The 20274-nt window shown below is 44.4% G+C and overlaps 1 protein-coding gene across 4 annotated transcripts in view; it reads left to right on the top strand.

Annotated features, from left to right (window-relative positions):
- KMT2D (lysine methyltransferase 2D) overlaps nucleotides 1-20274 on the top strand; it is a 1162185-nt gene that overhangs the window by 81678 nt on the left and 1060233 nt on the right. For all 4 annotated transcript variants that reach the window (XM_069230486.1, XM_069230488.1, XM_069230487.1 and 1 more), the window contains exons 3-6: nucleotides 11134-11245; nucleotides 11754-11983; nucleotides 12079-12188; nucleotides 19610-19772. In XM_069230486.1, coding sequence (XP_069086587.1) covers nucleotides 11134-11245; nucleotides 11754-11983; nucleotides 12079-12188; nucleotides 19610-19772 — 615 coding nt within the window. The remainder of the gene's footprint in view (nucleotides 1-11133; nucleotides 11246-11753; nucleotides 11984-12078; nucleotides 12189-19609; nucleotides 19773-20274) is intronic.

A 20274-nucleotide genomic window follows, 5' to 3' on the forward strand; every position in this document is an offset into this window, starting at 1 on the left:
CCAGTGAGAGGTGCACTATTTTATGTTGTGAAATCTCTGTTGGTTAATGCGATCAGTGCAAAATCTGTGTGCAACTACAGAACCACTGAATTGATTTCTGGTTGGTGCAGTGGGGAATAGTGGCTTGTGGGTTTTTAGTGTTGTGACAGCCTGCAACAGAAAACACTGAGTATGCATGTTATTTTAATCTTACTTGCATTATATGATAAACTACCACAAAGTGCACACAAAGATTTAGGTTTAAACTCAAAAAGTGCTTCTTAAATATAGATCTTAGTAATATGTGGACTGTACTTAGTGTGAACTGTTTTTATCACTGTCCATTCAAAGTACACTCTCCACAGCTCAGGTCACCATAAACTACCTCCCAAAAAGAATACTCTTCAAGTGACTCCATCATTTAAAGCAAATGCTGTCTTCCAAGCAGCCTTCACATTTGCAGATTAATCAGCTCACATTTACATTTCTTTCAGGCAGTAGACCCCCTAACAAGATTGTTGCCTCCCTTGGCTTCACAGCTCAGGTGACTGTCTCCACCTACACTTCAGCTGAGGCATCTCAAATGTTGGCCTCAGGAGGCAGTTTCCTCTTAATGTAAAATAGGAGGAACTTTTTTAGACAAAAAAAGTATAGGCATGTTGTGCCCATCAGATCCTGCCTACTTTAACCTCTTACTAGCCCACATATCTTAGCAGCAGCACCCAGTTATCTTTCGAAACTTGATTCTACAGAATTACTCAAGCAAGAGACCCCAGGTGTCTATGAATCTGTGTATTGCCTGTGTTTAATCTGAAATCTATTGTAGGCAAGTGTCTAACAGTAACTGCATGGTGACCCACAAAATACTACACTGATGATGGCAATGGGGGTATGCTTGCTAACCTTAAAATAGAGGCTGGACCTTTCCACATAGGAGCTATAGTACTTAAGTAACAGAACCTTCTGCATCATAGGACCTTCATTGATGTTCCTAAACAGTTGAATGATTCTGTGTTGACTCTGGAGCATTTCTTTATATGTACAGTTTATTTAAAAAATGTATAGGTTGTTGATGTTAATTTGATTTCATGATGAAATTCACCTTTTGACACCCTGTCAGTTTCATTTTCTTGGGGAGCCTTTTAAGGTTCACTCATTTGTTGATGTTTCCTGTTGAGTAACATCAAAAAATCCAGACGTCTTTTCTTTTTGATAAGTGTCATTCATGTGGTGGAAAAAAGAAGGCAGTGCCAGACCCCACACAAGGTCTTCATAATGTATCTGACAAAAGATCCAGTGAAATAGTTTATCTGTAAAAAGATATCTAAACCTACACTCAGGGACAGAGAAGGCATCAGGCTGAAGGTCTCTATGGAAGATATGATCTCACAGCCTTTTGATAGACTCCCACAGAGCCAGATGTGTGAAAAAAAACCAAAAACAAATATTTATATATATATATATATATATATATATATATATATATATATATATATATATCTTCACTGTCTAAACATTAACATCATTATTCTCAACATCATTCTAACTCGACATCTAAGCTGAGGGCTTTTATGCACCCTCATAAGAGGACTCGACTTCACACAACTGGCATTGTGAGAAAGAGATGAGATTACAATTAAGGAAATGCAGGTGATCGACATCAACACTCAGCCATCACTCACAGTTGAGGAAGGGGACCCCACTGTGACACTGTCAGCAGAGTTGAAGACTTCTCATCGTTCAACGCCAAAGAAAAAAGACCATAAACTTCAAACCCCATCTCCATTGAAGTCGAGGAAAATAAAATCTCTCCAAATATGTTGGCATCTCCATCCCCATCAATAGCATCAATACAATTGTCACCTTTGTTACCTTCACCACAGTTATCTTCACCAGCAGAGTATAAATACGCCAAGGTTTTCTACCTCATATTTTGTTTTTTTGTTTTTACAACTACGCCTTGGCTAAGAGTAGAGTCTTTGTCCAAACTTTTCTTGAGCTTCCCAGCCAGTTATGCCTCATCCGCATCTGTTGCAATGTAGACCAATAAAGCCAATTAAAAAATTTGAGGATCTACATAAAGATCCTCCACATCCGTTAAACTTGTCACCAAGAATGGTGTCAAGGCAAACTTCAGTGTCACTGATAAGGAAGAGGAGTCCAACTTCTTCTACCGCTACAAGCCATACTCTTGGGGGAAGGGGAAAAAAATACAGATCTTAAGCAAGATCGATAATGATGTCAACAAAAGATGACTTTACATCTTACACGCCAACTACACCCTTGGCGTATCTATTTAGATCCTCTCCAGGGGACAACATCTCTACCTTTCAAAAAGGTCTAGATTAGAGGGACTCGTAAGTTGACTATCCCACTGTATTTGTCATACTTGAGACCTTGCAAAATAAGACCACTCCTAAGTCTCTTTTGCCCTTAGGTTGTGGGCTGTTGGAACTAGCGGAGGAGATATTTTTAACACCTACCCCATGAGGCAACACCAAAGTTGTGCCAAAAAAAAAGGAAACTACCACAATATCACCCAGAATTTGAGGTCTAACACAAACTGGACTCTGTTATAGTAATCTTTGTGAGAAGACCTGCATTGGCTCCAGAGACTGTACCTCCTTCAGTGTGTGAAAGTAAGCTCGTAGATACTGTTGGACGAAAAGGAATGCAGAAGCGCAGTCTCACATCTCAAAAATTCAAGTACTACTATCTTTATTGGTCATTGCCAATGAGAAATATGTTTAGGAATTAGTTCCTTCATTGATGACCTACCAAAACTCCAGCAGAACTATACAGAAATGCTGCAAGAAAATTAATTGGTAGCCAACCAAATAATTGCTGATGTAAATGCGACTGAATTAGCAGCAACGGAATATTGCCATGACATATCTCTAAGATCTTATGGCTATGTCTAACCACGCTAAAGGCCAGAAATGCAATAAAAAATTATGAATCTACTATTTAGCAGAATTTCAAAATCACTTCAGTAACAAGAACTCACTTCACCGATATAGTCTAATACTGTTGCTTATACCAAGACAAATGTCAGATCCAAATGTGATTTAATCACCATTGAAATACATCTAAAAAAGGGGCAAGGCCAGAGTTCTGTCATACATTGTACTCGTAGGCACTACAGGTGCAAATCTTGTAATATTTCTTGCAAATCAAACAATCCAAGGCAAGTATACCCATAATATGAAAATGACTAATCCATCCCAGAATAATCCTTACTCGCTTATCTATTCTTAGAATCTCAGTAAATGAACAGACTGACGTAGCAGGATCACGTGGCCTCTGCTTTAGACTGATTCTCAACCAAGCAGTAAGATGGCAGATCTTAGTAACTGCGTACACCCTCAGTGCCATGTTGGCTGACTATCCTAAGGTAAAAAAAAAAGCTCCTGGTGCTGCCATCTTTGAATAGGCAAAGATGCATATATTTCTGATGGATACAACTACCTGTGGATTCCTCACCTATTGAATACTCCCCTTGCGCCGGCATCCGACGGAAAACATCTTCCTAGCTTTTGCACGTCGATGAGGACGTCACAATTGCCCATGCGACGCCGTCTGACCTCATAGAGGCAATAAGAGTACCTCGCCGACGTCAGTTTTCTTTTTTCCGTGCCATTTGAACGACCGTTATTCTTCGAGGGAGCTACTGTTACTACTCGACGTAGTTAGTTATTTTTGCTGTTTTCTCTTTGAGACAAGATAAAATGTCGCAAAGAAAATCTGGATTCAAGCCCTGCAATGAGTGCAGTGGCAAAATGTTGGTTACGGACCCACATTCTGACTGTTTGTGGTGTCTTAGCTCCGACCACGACGTTGACAAATGTGACTCTTGTCAACGAATGAATCCAAATGCCTTAATGGAGTGTGAGGCAAAGCTCTTTTTGGCAAAATCAAAGAAATAAGAGAAAATACATCATCGCAAGTCATCTTCTCCGAAGTCGCATCGGCGTCATCGTGACTCCCGGCACCATCGAGAATCTCGACGCCGGTTGAGTAGGGAGAGATCGTGTTCGAGGTCGCCTTCAACTTGACGCCGGAAGACATGGGAAGTGAGTCCCACCATCTCTCTCCAACCGCAGACGCCGTTGGCATCTCCGACATCCCCCGACTTCGCCGACGTCGCCTGTGAGTCCTCCTTCTGTATTCGAGGTTCCTCGGCGTCCGGCGTTTTCTCCAGCTTTACAGGTGTCGGGACCAGCGTTGATGTCGCCTCCAACCCAGGCTCCTCAGTACCCGGCTCTCCCGGCCCCTGGAGCCGAGAGTTCCGCATTCTTGAATGCGATGTTCTCGATTTTTCAGCAGATGGCTCCAGGTGGTGGACCGGCTGGTCCTTCGGGCCCTTTGGCCTTCAATATGGGTGCTCCGGCTCCGTTACGACCGGCACCTTTTATGCCCTTCCTTCCCATGGGAAATGTGTGCTCGGCGCCAGCATCTCAGCCGGTGATGCCGAGAAGATCTGTGGCTCCGGCACCGGAACAGTCTCCTGTCCGCCCTTCTCCTCGTTCGGCGCCGAAGAAATCCATGGCGCCGATGGATCCGGCATCTGATGGATCCGAGGATCGCCGTCAAGCTTCGACGTCTGCTGAAGCCATGTCGACGCCGAGGATTGAGGAAAGATTACACTCGAGGAGGCTTGCTCTTCGCCTCCTTGAGGAGCAAGAATATCGGAGACATGCGTTAGAGGAAGGAGAGATTGAGGAATCTTGAGGAGACCTCCATGGGTTAGACACGGCCAGTGGTCTGGACACCTCTCCAGAATGGGACTTGTCATCACCTGGAGAGTATACGGAGGAGGCTGCAACATTTCATTCAGTCATCAAGAAAGCAGCTGATTTTTTAGACCTCCCTTTACCGGTGTCTGAGCCTAAGCCTAATATTTTTAATGGAAGTGTTGCATCCTGCTTCAACTACTGCAGAGCCACTTCTGCCTTTTAATGAGGCTCTGTTGGATCCAATCCTGGAAATTTGGAAGAAGCCGGTGTCTTCTTCGGCAGTGAACAGATCTGTGGCTCGAAGATATCGAGTGGCTCCTGCTGACCCAGGCTTCCTCTCCAGGTACCCAACTCCTGAAAGCCTGGTGGTTCAAGCTTCATGTTCAGCCCGGTCTGCCCCAGGATCATTTCCAGCTGTGCCCTCGGACAGAGACTCTAAGAAGATGGACCTTTCATCAAAAAAGGCTTTTTCGTCATGTAGCATGGCTTTAAAATCCACTAATGCTACCTGTATTTTAGGGAGATACATTTACGCCCTGATGGACGAAATAAAGTCGTCTCATACTGAGGTTCCCCAAGAGGTTATGAGCCTAGTTTCTGATGCTCAAGCAGCGGCAACCCAAGTTATTCAATCTGGACTAGATACGACTGACTCTGTAGCCAGAGCTATGGGTACTGCTGTTGCTACAAGGAGGCAAGCCTGGCTTCGTAGCTCTGGTTTCTCATCCGATGTACAGTCAACCCTCTTGGACCTTCCCTTCGATGGCGATAAACTTTTTGCACTCTAGGCGGACTCTGCACTAGAGAGGTTTAAGGAGAGAGGGGCCACAGCGAAGTCTTTAGGCTTGCAGGCCTCCTCTTCGGTTTCCTCCAGACTTTTTAGGAGGTTTCGAGGGTTTGGTCGTGGTTCCTCCTCCTCCTTTCGAGGGAGATTTCAGCAACAACCCGCCTCTGCTCTCTCCTATAGATCTTACAGGAGGAGGGGTAGGGTCCGAACCAGGGGAGCCGCCCAGCAGCACTCTGCCTCTTCCTCTTCCTCTGGAGGGGTGCGGCATGGGAAGCAGCCTTAGCCTTCCATCAATTGCTTCTCACACCACTCCTGTAGGGGGGAGGTTATTGGGCTTTCTCCACAAGCGGGAGGTTATAACATCAGACTCCTGGGTCATCAGCATTGTGGGGAAAGGCTATGCCCTTCCCTTTCTGGAGTTTCCTCCCCCCATCCCGCCCATCCTACTGTTCAGAAGAGCATCTCCTGTTACTAGAACAGGAGGTTCAAGTCCTCCTTTCAAAAGGTGCAATGGAGTTGGTTCCAGAGCAGGAGAGGGGTCTGGGTTGTTACTCAAGATACTTCCTGATCCCCAAGAAGGATGGTCGGTTGAGGCCAATCCTGGACCTGAGGATCTTGAATTGGTTCCTCAAACAGGAGAAGTTCAAGATGCTGACCCTAGCTCAGGTGCTTTTGGCGCTGAACGATAGAGATTGGATGGTGTCTGTCGACTTACAGGATGCTTACTTTCATATCCCGATACTCAAGTCGCATAGGAAGTATCTCCGGTTTGTAGTGGGGTCGCAGCACTATCAGTTTGCGGTCCTTCCATTTGGTCTTACTTCAGCACCCCGGGTCTTCACAAAGGTGATGTTGGTGGTTGCGGCAGAGCTCAGAAGGAAGGGGATAGCAGTATTCCCTTACCTGGACGACTGGTTGATCAAATCCAAGTCTCCGGAGCTCGTGTTGCATCACCTTCAGTCGACAACCCAGTTGTTGTTCGACCTGGGTTTCTCAGTGAATGTGCCCAAATCTCACCCAGAGCCCTCTCAGCGCCTCCTGTTCATAGGGGCAGTACTGGATACAACATTGAGTCGCGCCTTTCCTCCACCTCAGCGGATTCAGGACATTCAGGCGTTGGTTCCAATGTTTCAAAGTGGAGCGGTCATTCTGGTCCTCAAGGTCCTACGCCTGCTCGGTCTGTTTGCTTCTTGCATTCTGCTGGTCACTCACGCTCGCTGGCACATGAGGGCTCTTCAGTGGTGCCTCCGGAAGCAGTGGTCTCAACACAAAGGGGATCTCGAGGGTTCGGTAAAGATCTCCAGAGATGCTGCCACGGATTTAAAATGGTGGATAGCGGACGGCAATCTTTCTCGAGGAAGGCCGTTCTTGCAAACTCCGCCGGTGGCCACAGTAATAACGGATGCTTCAACTCTAGGGTGGGGAGGTCACCTGGGGGACCTGGAGATCAAAGGTCTTTGGTCTCCAGTAGAACAGATGTTTCATATAAATCTGATGGAGTTGCGGGCTATACGTCTTGCACTCAAGGCCTTCCTCCCATCCCTTCGCGGTCAGTCGGTTCAGGTCCTGACGGACAATACTACTGCGATGTGGTATATAAGCAAACAGGGAGGAGTAGGGTCGTATCTTCTCTGCAGAGAAGCTCTACGGCTTTGGTCCTGGGCAAAGGACCATCAGATTTGCTTGGTAGCAAATCATCTGGCCGGAGTCTTGAACGTGCATGCGGACAGTCTGTCGTCATTTCTCGACCGATCACGAGTGGCGTCTCCATCCGGATCAAGTCCGTCTAATCTTCCAGATGTGGGGGTTCCCTCGGATAGATCTGTTTGCCACTCGGGAGAACTCGCACTGCCCGTTATTCTGCAGCCTCCAGTATCCGGTACAAGGAACGTTGGGGGACGCATTTCAGATGACCTGGTGCGACCAGTTGCTTCCCCCCCATACCCTTGACTCCTCGAGTTTTGAGGAAAATTCGCCAAGACCGGGCCCAAGTCATCTTAATAGCTCTGGATTGGCCAAGGAGGGTATGGTATTCGGACTTTCTCCAACTCTCTCTGTGCCCTCCGCTCTGTCTCCCTCTCAGGGTAGACCTCTCACAGTCGCTGGGGCAGGTTCTACACCCCCACCTCCAGAGCCTGCACCTTCATGCCTGGAGATTGTACGGGGCAACCGGAGTTCCTTTTCTCTCCTACCTGACATAGTGGATGTTATTTTATCGGCCAGGCGACACTCCACTAAATCTATCTACGCTAATAGGTGGGCAAAATTTGTGAATTGGTGTGGAGAGAAGCAAATTGACCCCTTACATGCCCATTTATTTGATATCTTGTCTTTTGCGTTGTCCCTGGCACAGAGGGGTTGTGCAGTGGCTACAGTCAAGGGATATTTATCTGCCCTGTCATACTTTCTATGCCTTCCGGACCAGCCTTTTCTATTTAAATCCCCTATAATACTAAGATTTTTAAAAGGTCTCGGTAACAAATTTCCTCCCACTCCTTTCATTATGCCTCCGTGGGATCTAAACCGAGTCTTGACTTTTCTTATGGGTTCTCCGTTTGAGCCTATGCATTCTTTCCCTTTAAGTTTATTGGTTCTAAATACTGTTTTCCTTGTTGCAATTACTTCCGCAAGAAGAGTGAGTGAGCTGCAGGCTTTATCTGTTAAACCCCCTTACACTTCTTTTTATAGGGATAAGGTGGTGTTGAGGACCAAGGCTGCTTTCCTACCGAAGGTTGTTTCCCCCTTTCATATGGCCCAAACAATTACTCTTTCCTCGTTTTATCCTCCGCCTCATTCTTCGAAAGAAGAAGAAAGACTACACCACTTAGACCCGAGGAGAGCGTTGAGCTTCTATGTGAACAGAACGAAGGATTTCAGGTTGGAGGATCAACTCTTCATCGGGTACGTGGGAAAGAGGAGAGGAAGGGCAGTCCACAAGAGATCACTCTCCAGGTGGGTCCTTCTTTGCATTAAACTGTGTTACTCTCTAGCAAAGAAGGAACCCCCTGATGGAATAAGAGCTCATTCCACCAGAGCTAAGTCGGCCTCTTCGGCCTTGGCTAGGTGTGTTCCTGTGGTCGACATCTGCTTGGATTCTGAGGTTAGGAGGGATGGCCATTTTGCACGGTCAGTGCTGCAGGATTCCTTGGTTTGACCATTCAGGCACCCTCCACCGAGTGCGGTACTGCTTTGGGACTCTATTCAATAGGTGAGGAATCCACAGGTAGTTGTATCCATCAGAAGAACGAGTTACTTTTCTTTCGGTAACAACTTTTCTGGTGGATACATTAGCTACCTGTGGATTCCTCACGGTCCCACCCGCCTCCCCGTTGCCTGTCTGTTCTACCCAAGTTGTTCTTGGGTGTGCTCCTCTTGGTACTTGAGGGCTTGTACATATACTGTATAAATTTATGTATTTATTTATTTATTTATTTTTAAAAAAATCTTGAGTTTTTGGAATGATGTGTTTATCTTGAATATTATTAAATATTGTTATTTGATTGATTTGTCTCAATGGCCTATTAGTTTCAGGCACGTAAAAAATGTTGGTACTTACGTCGGCACGTCGGCGAGGACCTCTTATTGCCTGTATGACGTCAGACGGCGTCGTGTGGGCAATTGTGACGTCCTCGTTGACGTGCAGAAGCTCGGAAGAAGATTTCCGTCAGATGCTGGCGCAAGGGGAGTATTCAATAGTTGAGGAATCCACAGGTAGCTAATGTATCCACCAGAAAAGTAGTTACCGAAGGTAAGTAACTCGTTCGTTGAGTCTATTCATAAATCCTCCATAATTTGCCAGAAAGTTAATAGTGGGATTGAAAAATTGTATAATTAGCATAAATATGTATCCAAGGGTTTGCCTATTCATGAATCTTCTATAATTTTCCAGAATTTCAATGGAAGTATTGATAAACTGTAGCTTAAATGCTATTACTGTAGCCCACAGTATTACAAGGACTAGTATGATAGAAAATGTGAAGAACATAGTGACGGAAGACTACAAATCTATAAACTCTACATCATTGTGGGTGACAAGGATACGTCAAAGCGCTGTACTCAATGTTTCTGTATTCAGTAAAAAACTACAGGCTGTCCTACCTAGTGAAGTAAACCGCAACATTGAGGCATCAGGTATGGATGAAGGGACGTACAGAAAACACCCTTTGGGACTCTTCTTATGGAATCAATCTAATGCATTGCCGAAGTCCGACATTTAGTCCTTTTGATTAAGACCTCTTAGTGTAGAGTCAAAACGCCAGTTCTATCTATTTTCATGAGTAATTGATTCACATCATGATTCTTTGTCGTACCATATACCACCTCCAGGACACAAACAATTGCAGGTCTGTGACATTAGGATGCATTGGCTGATAGTGGTCAATCAGAGGAGCATTTTGCACATTACACTGAATCCTTGATTGGTGTTGAAGGATTTAGCGTCTAACTTCCTGTGTTGTTTTGCCAATATATTTTAAATCCCATCAACATATAATAAACAACCTTTTTAGAAACGCAGTTTAAAAAAGGTCTCATTGCAGGCTGTGGCGTTCTGACTGTATACACAAAACTTTGCATCAATTATGTACCATCCATGTTATGATGAATCATATGCGTGTAGTTTAATCACTGCATTGGAGTATTAGATCAGCCTCTGCAGTGTTCACACACCTCAGTGCATATGTAAGAATAAACTATGAATGGCCTAGTGGGATAGAATTATAAATGTGTGTATTTTGTCAGGTCAATAATTCCACGAGGCCAATCTTAGTAATTTGTATAACGTAATTTTTATTTTTTTAAATACAATCTGTTGGTCACGTGTTAGGTAGAATTTATTTTTGCTGCCAGTGTGTCACTTGGTGTGTTGAGTTGAGCTTGTAGACTTGGTATCTTTACCGTCCACCATGTCTCTTAAAAGTAAGGGCACTGGCCATTATTATGTTTTTTTGTTTGCCATCTTAAGTTTTAGAGTGCTGCATGGTGTTGGTCATTGTAGAGTACACAGCACTTTACAAGGCATATAAAACCAATAAGAGTGGAAAAAAAGCTTTTTTGAGCATACTGGAAAACGTCTGTGTTTAGACATGATGGCCTTCTTGAATATATCAACAGATATAGTGGACATGATGTAAGCACTTCATAGTAGTAAAACTATACCTGTGCTGATCATAGTAAGAATTAGAAATGTATAATGGAGAAGTTATTTTCCCAAAACAGTGTACTGTTTGCTTCATCATATGATTTCATGTTTTGTCTCATTTTCCTGAGCTCTTCTGCTTTAAGATTTTCAGTTCAATAGATTTTGAAATGCATTATTAAAGTTCTGTGTATGTATGGTAAGAAAGGGACCTGTGTGTATGTGCTGTCAAATTCCTATGGAAGCAGTGAAACCATACTCTACCTTTTTCAAGTCAACCGCATTTTGCAAGGAGGACTGTTGACTCAAAAGTCATCATTGTTCAACCTGCGCGTTCCTCATACCAGTAATAGTTACGTAATTTACCTTCACTAAACCCTTTCACCTCCTATTTTTTTTCTGCTTTATTATTACTGTCTGATTGTTACTAAGTTTTGTAAGCTTTTCTGTTGAGAACAGAATTGTTACTTGCTGCCTTGCTTTTACCTTTACAGCGGATGGCAATGTGGCTGCTGGGGAGAGCACCGTGGGCGAAGGTGAACCTGCTAAACTGGCAGAAGGAATTCCTGCTCCCCCGGAAGAGAAAGCCTCTGTTTCATTTACAAGGTAGTAAGTTTATAGTGGAGTGGGGTGTGAAGACAAACATTTTGGTTGGCAGTGTAGAGATAGAATGGGAGAATTGGTGGTAGGGCTGATAAGAGAATAATTGTAAGCAAAAGTGCAGAGATAGAATGGGAGAATTGGTGGTAGGGCTGATAAGTGAATAATTGTAAGCAAAAGTGCAGTGTTACAGGTACTAAATACATGAATTTAGTGTTGGAAACAGGAGTTTGCATAATATGAATGTACAGGGGTAGGTTAGAAATATAGATGCTTCCTAATGGTTTCTGGTGGTTGTGCTTTTCCGAATCTGAATGTGTTAATGTAGAGTACACATCTAATGTTAATGATAAAGAGGCAGTATTTAGGATGGGGGCAAGTTACAGTGGGGAGAGAACTGAACTGGTTTAGCCAGACTATGCAGGCTTTGTCGTATACAGTTTGGCACTATTTTCCCTGTGTATTTGTTCCAGTCTCCATACCAACTTCATGGTCCTGCTGTTTTTGTCTACAGTGACCTGCAAAGGCGTTGCTCTCTTTGTAACACTGGGAATGGGAGTCCTCATGGGCAGGGGGAGCTGCAGAGGTTTGACCCCTCGCCTAAATGGATGGAGATGATCAAGCATGTCCCGAAGAGGGTCACTTCCTGTCCCAAAAGCTCTGTTGCAAAGCAGTTTTGTGGGGACCTTTCCCGAATTGGTTTTGTGGACAGTATGTCACCGGAGGAACTCTTTGAACCCACAGGTGAGGAAACCAAAGACCACCTGAAGCAAAAAGCTTGGCAATGTACTCTTTTCTCAATAAAACTTCTCAATGTATTTTTGTTTTTTCTTTTATAGGCCATTGTTGGGTTCATCACTGGTGTGCCTCGTGGTCAGCTGATGTCTGGCTTGAAGAAGGTGTAGGGCTGGTCAATGTGGACAAAGCTGTCTTCTCAGGGATCTCACAGGTCAGTATTTACTACATTACTTTCTTGTTCAGCTGAAAGTTGATGTAAAAGCACAGCATGCACATGCAGGTTTCTAGATAAGGCATTGAGGCATATGTTGAAAGGTTTGGCTGTAAGGAAATGTTTTGAACTTTTTTCTAAAGGCAAGTTATGTGGAGGTGGTCTAGAAGTTATAGAGAAGGTTATTCCTAAAGTTGCCAAGCAAGCATGGAGAAGGATTTGTTCCCGTAAGAAGATTCTTAAAACATGGTATTTCCAAAGGATGAGTAGAGGAAGAACGGATAATTCAAGTGGGTGAAAGTTCAGTAGATTTAGATTTTAGAGGTTTAATGGCAGTTCCTGTCTAGCATTTATCTTTTTCAGTATTGATCACTGGTCTATTCTGATTGATCTCACAAGGCTTAAGCTCTGAGACCAAGATGTGGGAATATGTCTAGGCCTTTCTGTAGCAAATGTTGTGGCAGCTGGTTGTTAATGGCCTTAGTTGATTTTTTGTTTTTAGCATGTAGTGTCTTAGGGCCAATGGGGTTGTCTTGTTGCAAATGGTTATCCAAAGCTGCTTTTTTACACGTAACTCTCCTGGGGCATTGTTAATCTATGAGGTGGTAACAGTTTGGGCCTAGATTCAGTATCGTACAAATTTTCTGAAACAAAATTAGAATATACACTGAGCATGATGCTGGTAAAACAGGTGTTAGATTTGCTAGGACCTTGTGCTGTGAACCATGTATTTGGCTAGCTGAGATACATTAGGCAGGGTTGTGGTACATAAATACAAATGTGCATGGGCTGTTAATAACCATCTGAAGGCTTTAGATGCCTGCTAATGTTTCTTTGTACAGGATAACATCAAGGCTTACTTCATGCTTGCTAATGTTTCTTTATCCAGGATAGCACCAAGACTTACACAGGTGAGGACAATGGTCACAAATGTATCTCGACCAGTGTATTGGCATTCAGACTGCGGCTCTGTGTCAAAGCATCATCCAGTACAAAAATTTCAGGTTCTACCAACACTTTTACTAGATTGTGACTCCAATAGAGAAAGTACTACTGCTTTTAGAGCATCTACCAATAAAATAATAGCACCTCTAACATGAATGTTGCCATTTAAAAAAACAAAAAAAACAAATCTGATTTGGACCAGCCAGTGGTGGAATATTTAATCACATTGGGAATTCCTTGGAGTTGCCTACTGATTATGCAAGAAGAGTATGTTAACTTATCGTTAAGGTTTAAAAATCAATCTCCAATCAGAAATTCAGACTTTTTTCTTCTCCCACTTGTGTAAAATGTTGATTCTCACTGCTCATTTCTGAATGACCATGTCCTACAAGTATCCAAGGTCTTTTTCATTAGACTTACTCGGTGAAGATACCCATGACCTAGGGTAAACATTACACCACTTTTCTGCACCCCAAAGACCTTCCGCTTCTGAGCAGAGCTACTGCAGACCTGGAACATTGGTATCTAAAACTGGCTCAAAATTGTCGACATGCTGAAGAAGCCGGTCTGTGGAAGCAGAAAAATCTAGCTAATCAGCAATATGTTGAAGACAAAATTGCAGTAGTTGAAAACATGAAAAGTATTGTTTACTGCATGCAGCCAAATTCAAAAACACAGAAGAAAACAAATCTTAGGTGTTAAGTTAAATATTCAGTTTACAATACTGTCAGAAAATGAAAGGGGGTGTGGGGCATATGACCCCTTTAGAGCTTGCCTCAACTAGTTCCACCATAGGTTTTCAGGAAAGAATGGGCACAGAGCTTCAACCAAAGACCTTGAAGACTCCAGAAACAGAGGTGGGCATGCGCCACAATAGTGCAATTACAACACAAACATTTATCGTTAAAGGATGTGGGGTTGTCCAGCGACTAAACACAAGAAGAATCTGAGCTGGTGTACGGCAAAGGCTCTGACGTAAAGTGGAGTGGATGCTAAAAAGAAAAGAGGACAGAGAACCAAAGAAACAGCAGGTAACGACACATGCCCCCATTATGGCCGAGCAGAAACACTGAGGCCCCCCCAAGAGTACCTAGCCTCCAAAACCATTGCCACTCTAGAAGTATAAAGAGAAAAAAAAAAGCGCCCCACAGGTCGAAGACAAAAGACGTAGCTGGTGGCAAACTCTGAACCAACCAACTCAGAAAGGCGTCTAAGAGTGCTGGAGGGAGAAGAGCCACCGCGAAGAGGCCTTGATGTCAAAGAAAAGGCCCTCAGCAAGAAGAAAAAGTAATTCAAGGCTGAAGTGGGGACTCTGATGGGAAGAAAACAAAAGTTCAACAACTCCTTAAAGGATTACCAAATCCTTAAGAGGAGGAGCCCACAGAGCTGAGCCCCCTTTGTAGTCTACCAGAATGTTCTCTTGGGGTTCCTGCATCAAAGTTGATCAGTAGTATGGAGATTAGTACCTCTTCATCTAAGCAGTGGAAGGGTGGCAGGACCCAGACAAATTCACCCGAGAAACTCTTCTCTTGCCAACATCTATAGGGTTCAGTTGGCGGAAGAGCAAATGGAATCTAACGTCATTCTCAGCACTTGCCCTCACAGTGGAAAAATCAGTTGCTACAAATGCTTCCCAGTATTTTAAGATGCGAAATCTTTAAGAAACCAGCAGCGGCTCAGACCGTAACATTGAAGTTAGACAAGAACTACAAATCACCTTTGAAAGACCGAATTAGTCTGTCATCGCCATGGCTCGTAAAAGCTCCAGTGAGCTTGCAGTGATGGACTCTCCAAAAGATTAACAGAGGATGGGCATGGTAATGAGAAAGATGGGGTGAGGGCAGCCACCACTCAGTGATGCATTGCAGATTCATGCATACTGCTGAAAAGATAACGTCACCAAAAGTGGGAAAATAAATCATACAAAGCTTCCGAGACCAGCACAAGAAAATAGAAATTATATTATCCAAGAAGGCAAGACCATTACTAATGCGTTTTAAGTCTGCTTTAGATGTGTCTGGACACAGCAAATGGACAACTCTGCTCGGGAACCACTCTACTAGATTGGTTGGACATGTCTGGGTTCAAGCTGGAAGTACTGGCAGAGTGACTAGTATGCTTTTCAAAGGTGAAAGCCTCTTTTTTTTTTAAATTTTATTTTTTACTAAAGTGCGTGATAATTGCAAAGAATTGAAAGAGCAACAACACAGAGGCAGTGGGCACTCTGCATTGTACGGGACTTTTCAAAGGAAGAGTTGCCCAATGGAGAAGAATGCTGGGAAGAGGAGGGTCCTAACCAGTCACCCCAGATTTCACCTTGACACTTCAAAACTAGCTCACAATGCACACTGGTAATACCTGATTTGAACAAGGCAGTGCCCCTTTCAAGGACAGACCAGAGGAAGATGTACCACCCCATGAGGGACTAGACCTTATAGCAGGCCATGCAATCAAAAACATACAACTACATGCAACCATAGTAGGAGGCAAAATCGGAGGATTTCTAGAAGAATGGAGAGCTATTACATCTGGTAAATGGACATTAAGCATTATAAAACATGGATATTGTAAAGAGCTTATATGAAGGCCTCGGATATCAGGCCCTAGACCAGAAAATGCGGCATGGAACAATAGTTGCCCTTGCAGCAAGAAGACCAGGATCTTCCCTGTCCTGATGACAATGCTATTAGTGAACTAAGATATATGTCGGGTAGATTCTGGTTATACTTGGAGCAAAAGTCTACTCTACTAAATCAAATTAGTTTTTTTTTTTGTACAGCAGAAGTGCTGAACTCGCGTATTTGAAGGTGCTCTCTTATGTGATGAAGAAAAAGGCGACTCATCAAAATATTTGCCTAGGACCACACAATTTGAGATCAGTTTACAGGTCAATCTTATTACAGATATGTTGAGTAGATTATTCAAACCACTAGACCTGTGGGGCCTGGTAATATTTTGTGTTTTCAAGGCCTGTATCCTTTCGGTGCCGAGTACCTTCCAGCTCATTAAGACAACGCCCAGTGCTAAGAATGCCTTCAGCCCAGCCCCTGAGGCCTTCCTCACCAAGCTGTGGACCTGCAAGAAGTCCTACACAGAGGCAGAACACTTGCATTGAGCCCCAAGCACAGACAAAAAGCCAAGTCGAGCAAAGGGCACCTGCCACCATTGTGCTTCAAAGCTGGGCAAGCTTCAAAGGCGTTGAACCCGTTCTGGCCGTTATGCCAGAAGCATTCCAGGATGACCGAATTCCATGGGTCCCACCCGAAGTCCTGCAGAGCAGGCTGTCTGTGCAGGTGCCCAAGGCCCCGTCCAGTGCCTTATCTGGCATCTATGCCAAAGCCTTCCTTGATACTGAAGCCAACATCAATGACATTTAGAATCTGATCTTGGAGAGTCTCCAACAAGAACTGGGTGCCAGACAAAAACGCCTGTTCATCCACCCAGTCATCCGCAAAGTTATGGTGAAACGGTCTCTACTGCCTCCTCTGTCTCTTCTTCGAAAGAGGAGAGTGACTTGGAGCTGGAGCCTTCAGGCCTCACTCCCCCAAGCTGGCAGTGAGGAAGCGCAAAGGCAGAGCCACCAGTCATCCTCCTTTGCCACTCAGCCCATCTCTGCCACCTCCTCCCCTGTCTCCCTCGTGCCCATGCACTACTTCGCTACTGCCTCTACCAGAGTCACTGGTGTGGGGAACGGGGTCTCCTCTCTTTTGTATTTAGAGCCAGCTAGCCCCTATGGCATGTTTGCTCCATATGACCAGCTATGAGGCAAAGAGGTCCGCTGATCATCCTTGGGATAGGGTTAAATTGACACCATGGCTTATCACAAGGCCGTTTAGATGGCCACAGCCTTCCACTGGGTTCACCTGAATGCACAGTTTAATTCCTCCCAGTGCTCAGCAGTATGCTAAACACAGCTTATTAGACTATTAACAAGCCTGTGAAGACTAGAGTTGGCATCACAAGAAATGTAAACCCTTTCTTAGCGATCCAACATAGGTTTAGGACTGGCTTTGACCCAACTGTCTGGTGGTGCACACCTCCCACAGGCTTACTTTTGCTCAAGCCTCCAGCAGTGATGCTTCTCCAGACAAGAAGAGCAAGAAAATAGTCAGCAGACAGAAGTGTGGCAGTCAGAGCTACAACCCACTGATGATTATCCATTTTCATCTCACGTCTTTCATTCTATGAAAGGGCACAGTGGGAAGGAGCTCTTGCATCTCTTAAGTACCTCCCAGAGCAGTACAGGATGGGAAGGGGGTGGTTTAAGGAAATAGTGTCTGAGGGCAAAGTTATTGCCAACGTCTGCTGCACATTGGATGTTGCAGACACAGCATCCAGTGGCTTCAATTCCAGGTCATTATCTGATGCCATGCCTTACGCCTTAGCTCTGGAGACTTCCTAATGGATTGGCAGCGCCTTTTCAGGGTCTTGGATGGCGAGTTGCTCAAAGATTAAGAAAGATACAGACATGCCAAACTACTCTGTATAGGTGCCGCAGTCAGAAGCAGCAAATAAGGAAAGAACCAAAGACTACCTCCCATGAGTAATCCCATTCCTACTGAGGCAGCAGCAGACTTAACACCAGCTAGCCGGGAGGGTGCACAACAGAGCATCCCGCAGGGATAATGAGGACAGGGGTGGCCCAGCAAAGGAGCTGCCACCTCTAAATAGCATCTTGACCTGTCTCCCTGATCATGTGACCTTTGTTTGGGGGTGGGGGGAAGAAAAAGAATGAAACCTCCTGTTTTCTGTCACTCCTGACAACCTGGTCTGAGCCATAATCCTAGATGCACACACACTTGCACACTAGCCTCAACGTCCTCCCTCCTGTTTTTTCCCCAGGAAAAAGTACAGGTCAGTCTACCTACCAAAGGGCAGGGAAGTTGGTCACTGGGAAGATCTAGTATTGATACATGCCAAAGTAAACCACTCTCTGCAATAATGGAACAACTTATTGCAAGGCAGTCATTTTGCAGAACTGGTACCTCAAGTGACCCTTACCACAAGTGCCTTTCAAAGGCTCAAACTCTCACATGAGCAGCATAACTGTACATTGAATTTGGCCCACACAACTACAGGGTTACCACATCATCTACTTGGAACTGCTACCTCCTTCACTCTCCACAGGTCTCATCTGGGCTAAACTACACTCCAAGTCCTTCATGCATACTTCCAGCCTTGGGACACCCCACAAATAGACCTGTTGACCACCCCAGAAAATGCCCAAGCTTTGCTGCAAGGAGCACACACCCACAGTCTGTGGCCGTGCATTATGGATGAGTTGGTCAGGGATATTTACCTATGCTTTTCATTGCTCCTGCTGCTTGCTACCCTTTGTGGTGAGGAAGCTGGACAAACATCACTAACACTCATTCTAGTAGCACCGACCTGGGCCAGACAGCCCTGGTACTCGTTTCTCTTAGAGATGTTGGTCAGCCCTCACAGGAGACTTTCCCCTCAGGCTGGACATTTTTCACACAACAGCAAGGTTGGGTGAGGTATCTACATCCTGAGCAGCTGAACCTTGTGATTTGACACCAGAGGTCATAGAATTTGGGTACCACAACCTTGTGCTGCATTGTATATCCATCCTGATATTAGCCTGTCAGACCACAACTCCCGCCTGCTAAACAGCAAAATGAAAAAGGTTTGTAAACCACTGGTCATGGAGCCCCCTAAAACATAAGATATCATTGCCTACCTTTTAGAGTTGCAGAAATCAGGCCTTGCTTGCATGTCTGTTTACCTGTACTTACCTGCAGTTGCTGTTAAGACATTCATTGATGGTCTCAAGACTAACACCCTAAAGTGTACATCCTTCTTCCATATGGAATCTCATTGTAGTCCTCCCAAGGTGCATGGGACCATCATTTGAAGCTGTGTATTCATACTCATTTCAGTTTCCTTCCTGAAAGGCGGCCTTCCTAGTGGCCATTCCATCACGTAGACACATTACCATATCTTGTAACTCGAAACCTCGAAACAAAACTTGTAAATGTCTGAGCCCAGTTATAAATGTCAGAAGTATGCTAAGCATGTGAATCTACAGTACTACAATCTACAAACAGATGCACTTGGTATGTTTTATAAAACGTAACATATTCTGCCCCTTGTGGTGAAGGTGAAAATTGAGGGACATCCTGATTTTGTACCATGGCTTGATGAATGGGATGTGGGTAATGGGCGACACAGTGTTCTAGTATGGTCTTTTCATTCATTCACAGGGTTTTTGCCCATATTTTTGCATCCAGTCCTTGGATAACAGAATTATGTGCTTGGCAGCCAATTAAAAATACATATATTGCAAAGCCAGTGTTTCGGATAAGATACAGTCGGTATCTAAGCTGCTTACTGATCTGAATGTGTCTGGGATGGAAGGTCAATGGCCTGTTATTGTTTCTAGATGTGTTGTAATGACACTTGATGTGGTACTATACAATCCCTGTTTATAACGCGTGTTGTTTCTACATTTACAGAAATGTGAATATTGTACAAGGAACGGGGCTACCATTCGGTGTCACTCTGAGGGCTGTTTGCGACTATATCACTTTCCCTGTGCAGCGGCAAGTGGTTCGTTCCAGTCTCTGAAGACCTTCAAGCTGCTATGCTCCGAACACCTGGACCAGGCGGTGGCACTTGGTAATTACCCAAAAAAACAGAAGGGGGAGGTTTTTTTTGGGGGGGGGGGGGGAATGGGGTGTGAGTGCTACGAGCCGACAGTGTGTATTTGGCCAGATCTGATGAATTGTAAGGGGGAGTGACTTCTGAATAGAACATCCACTCCCCTGAAATCTGTTACATAACCGGCATGTGCCACCAGTTTGTAGCCCCATCTATCTAATACCTTATAGATGTTACCCTTCAAGTGGTTCTACTGTAGGAGGGTCACATCAGGGGCGACTCGTTTAAAATATTGTCATCTTATGCCCCTTTCATCTTGAGGGCCGTTGACGTTCCATGAGAGGAGCGTAATCTTAGGCACCTGGTGCCCCATCATTGTCAAAATGGCTAAGAAGATCTGTACCTCTGGCATTTCCACACTTGGGACCACCTGGTAGGGGAGAGTTTCTGTGGTGCCTTTACTACAGTGTGGTGTCAGTGCTTTTAATTTAATATTTAACTGCCCAACAAATTACCCAAA

Source organism: Pleurodeles waltl, chromosome 4_2 (genome assembly GCF_031143425.1).
Source record: "Pleurodeles waltl isolate 20211129_DDA chromosome 4_2, aPleWal1.hap1.20221129, whole genome shotgun sequence".
NCBI classification, from domain to species: domain Eukaryota; kingdom Metazoa; phylum Chordata; class Amphibia; order Caudata; family Salamandridae; genus Pleurodeles; species Pleurodeles waltl.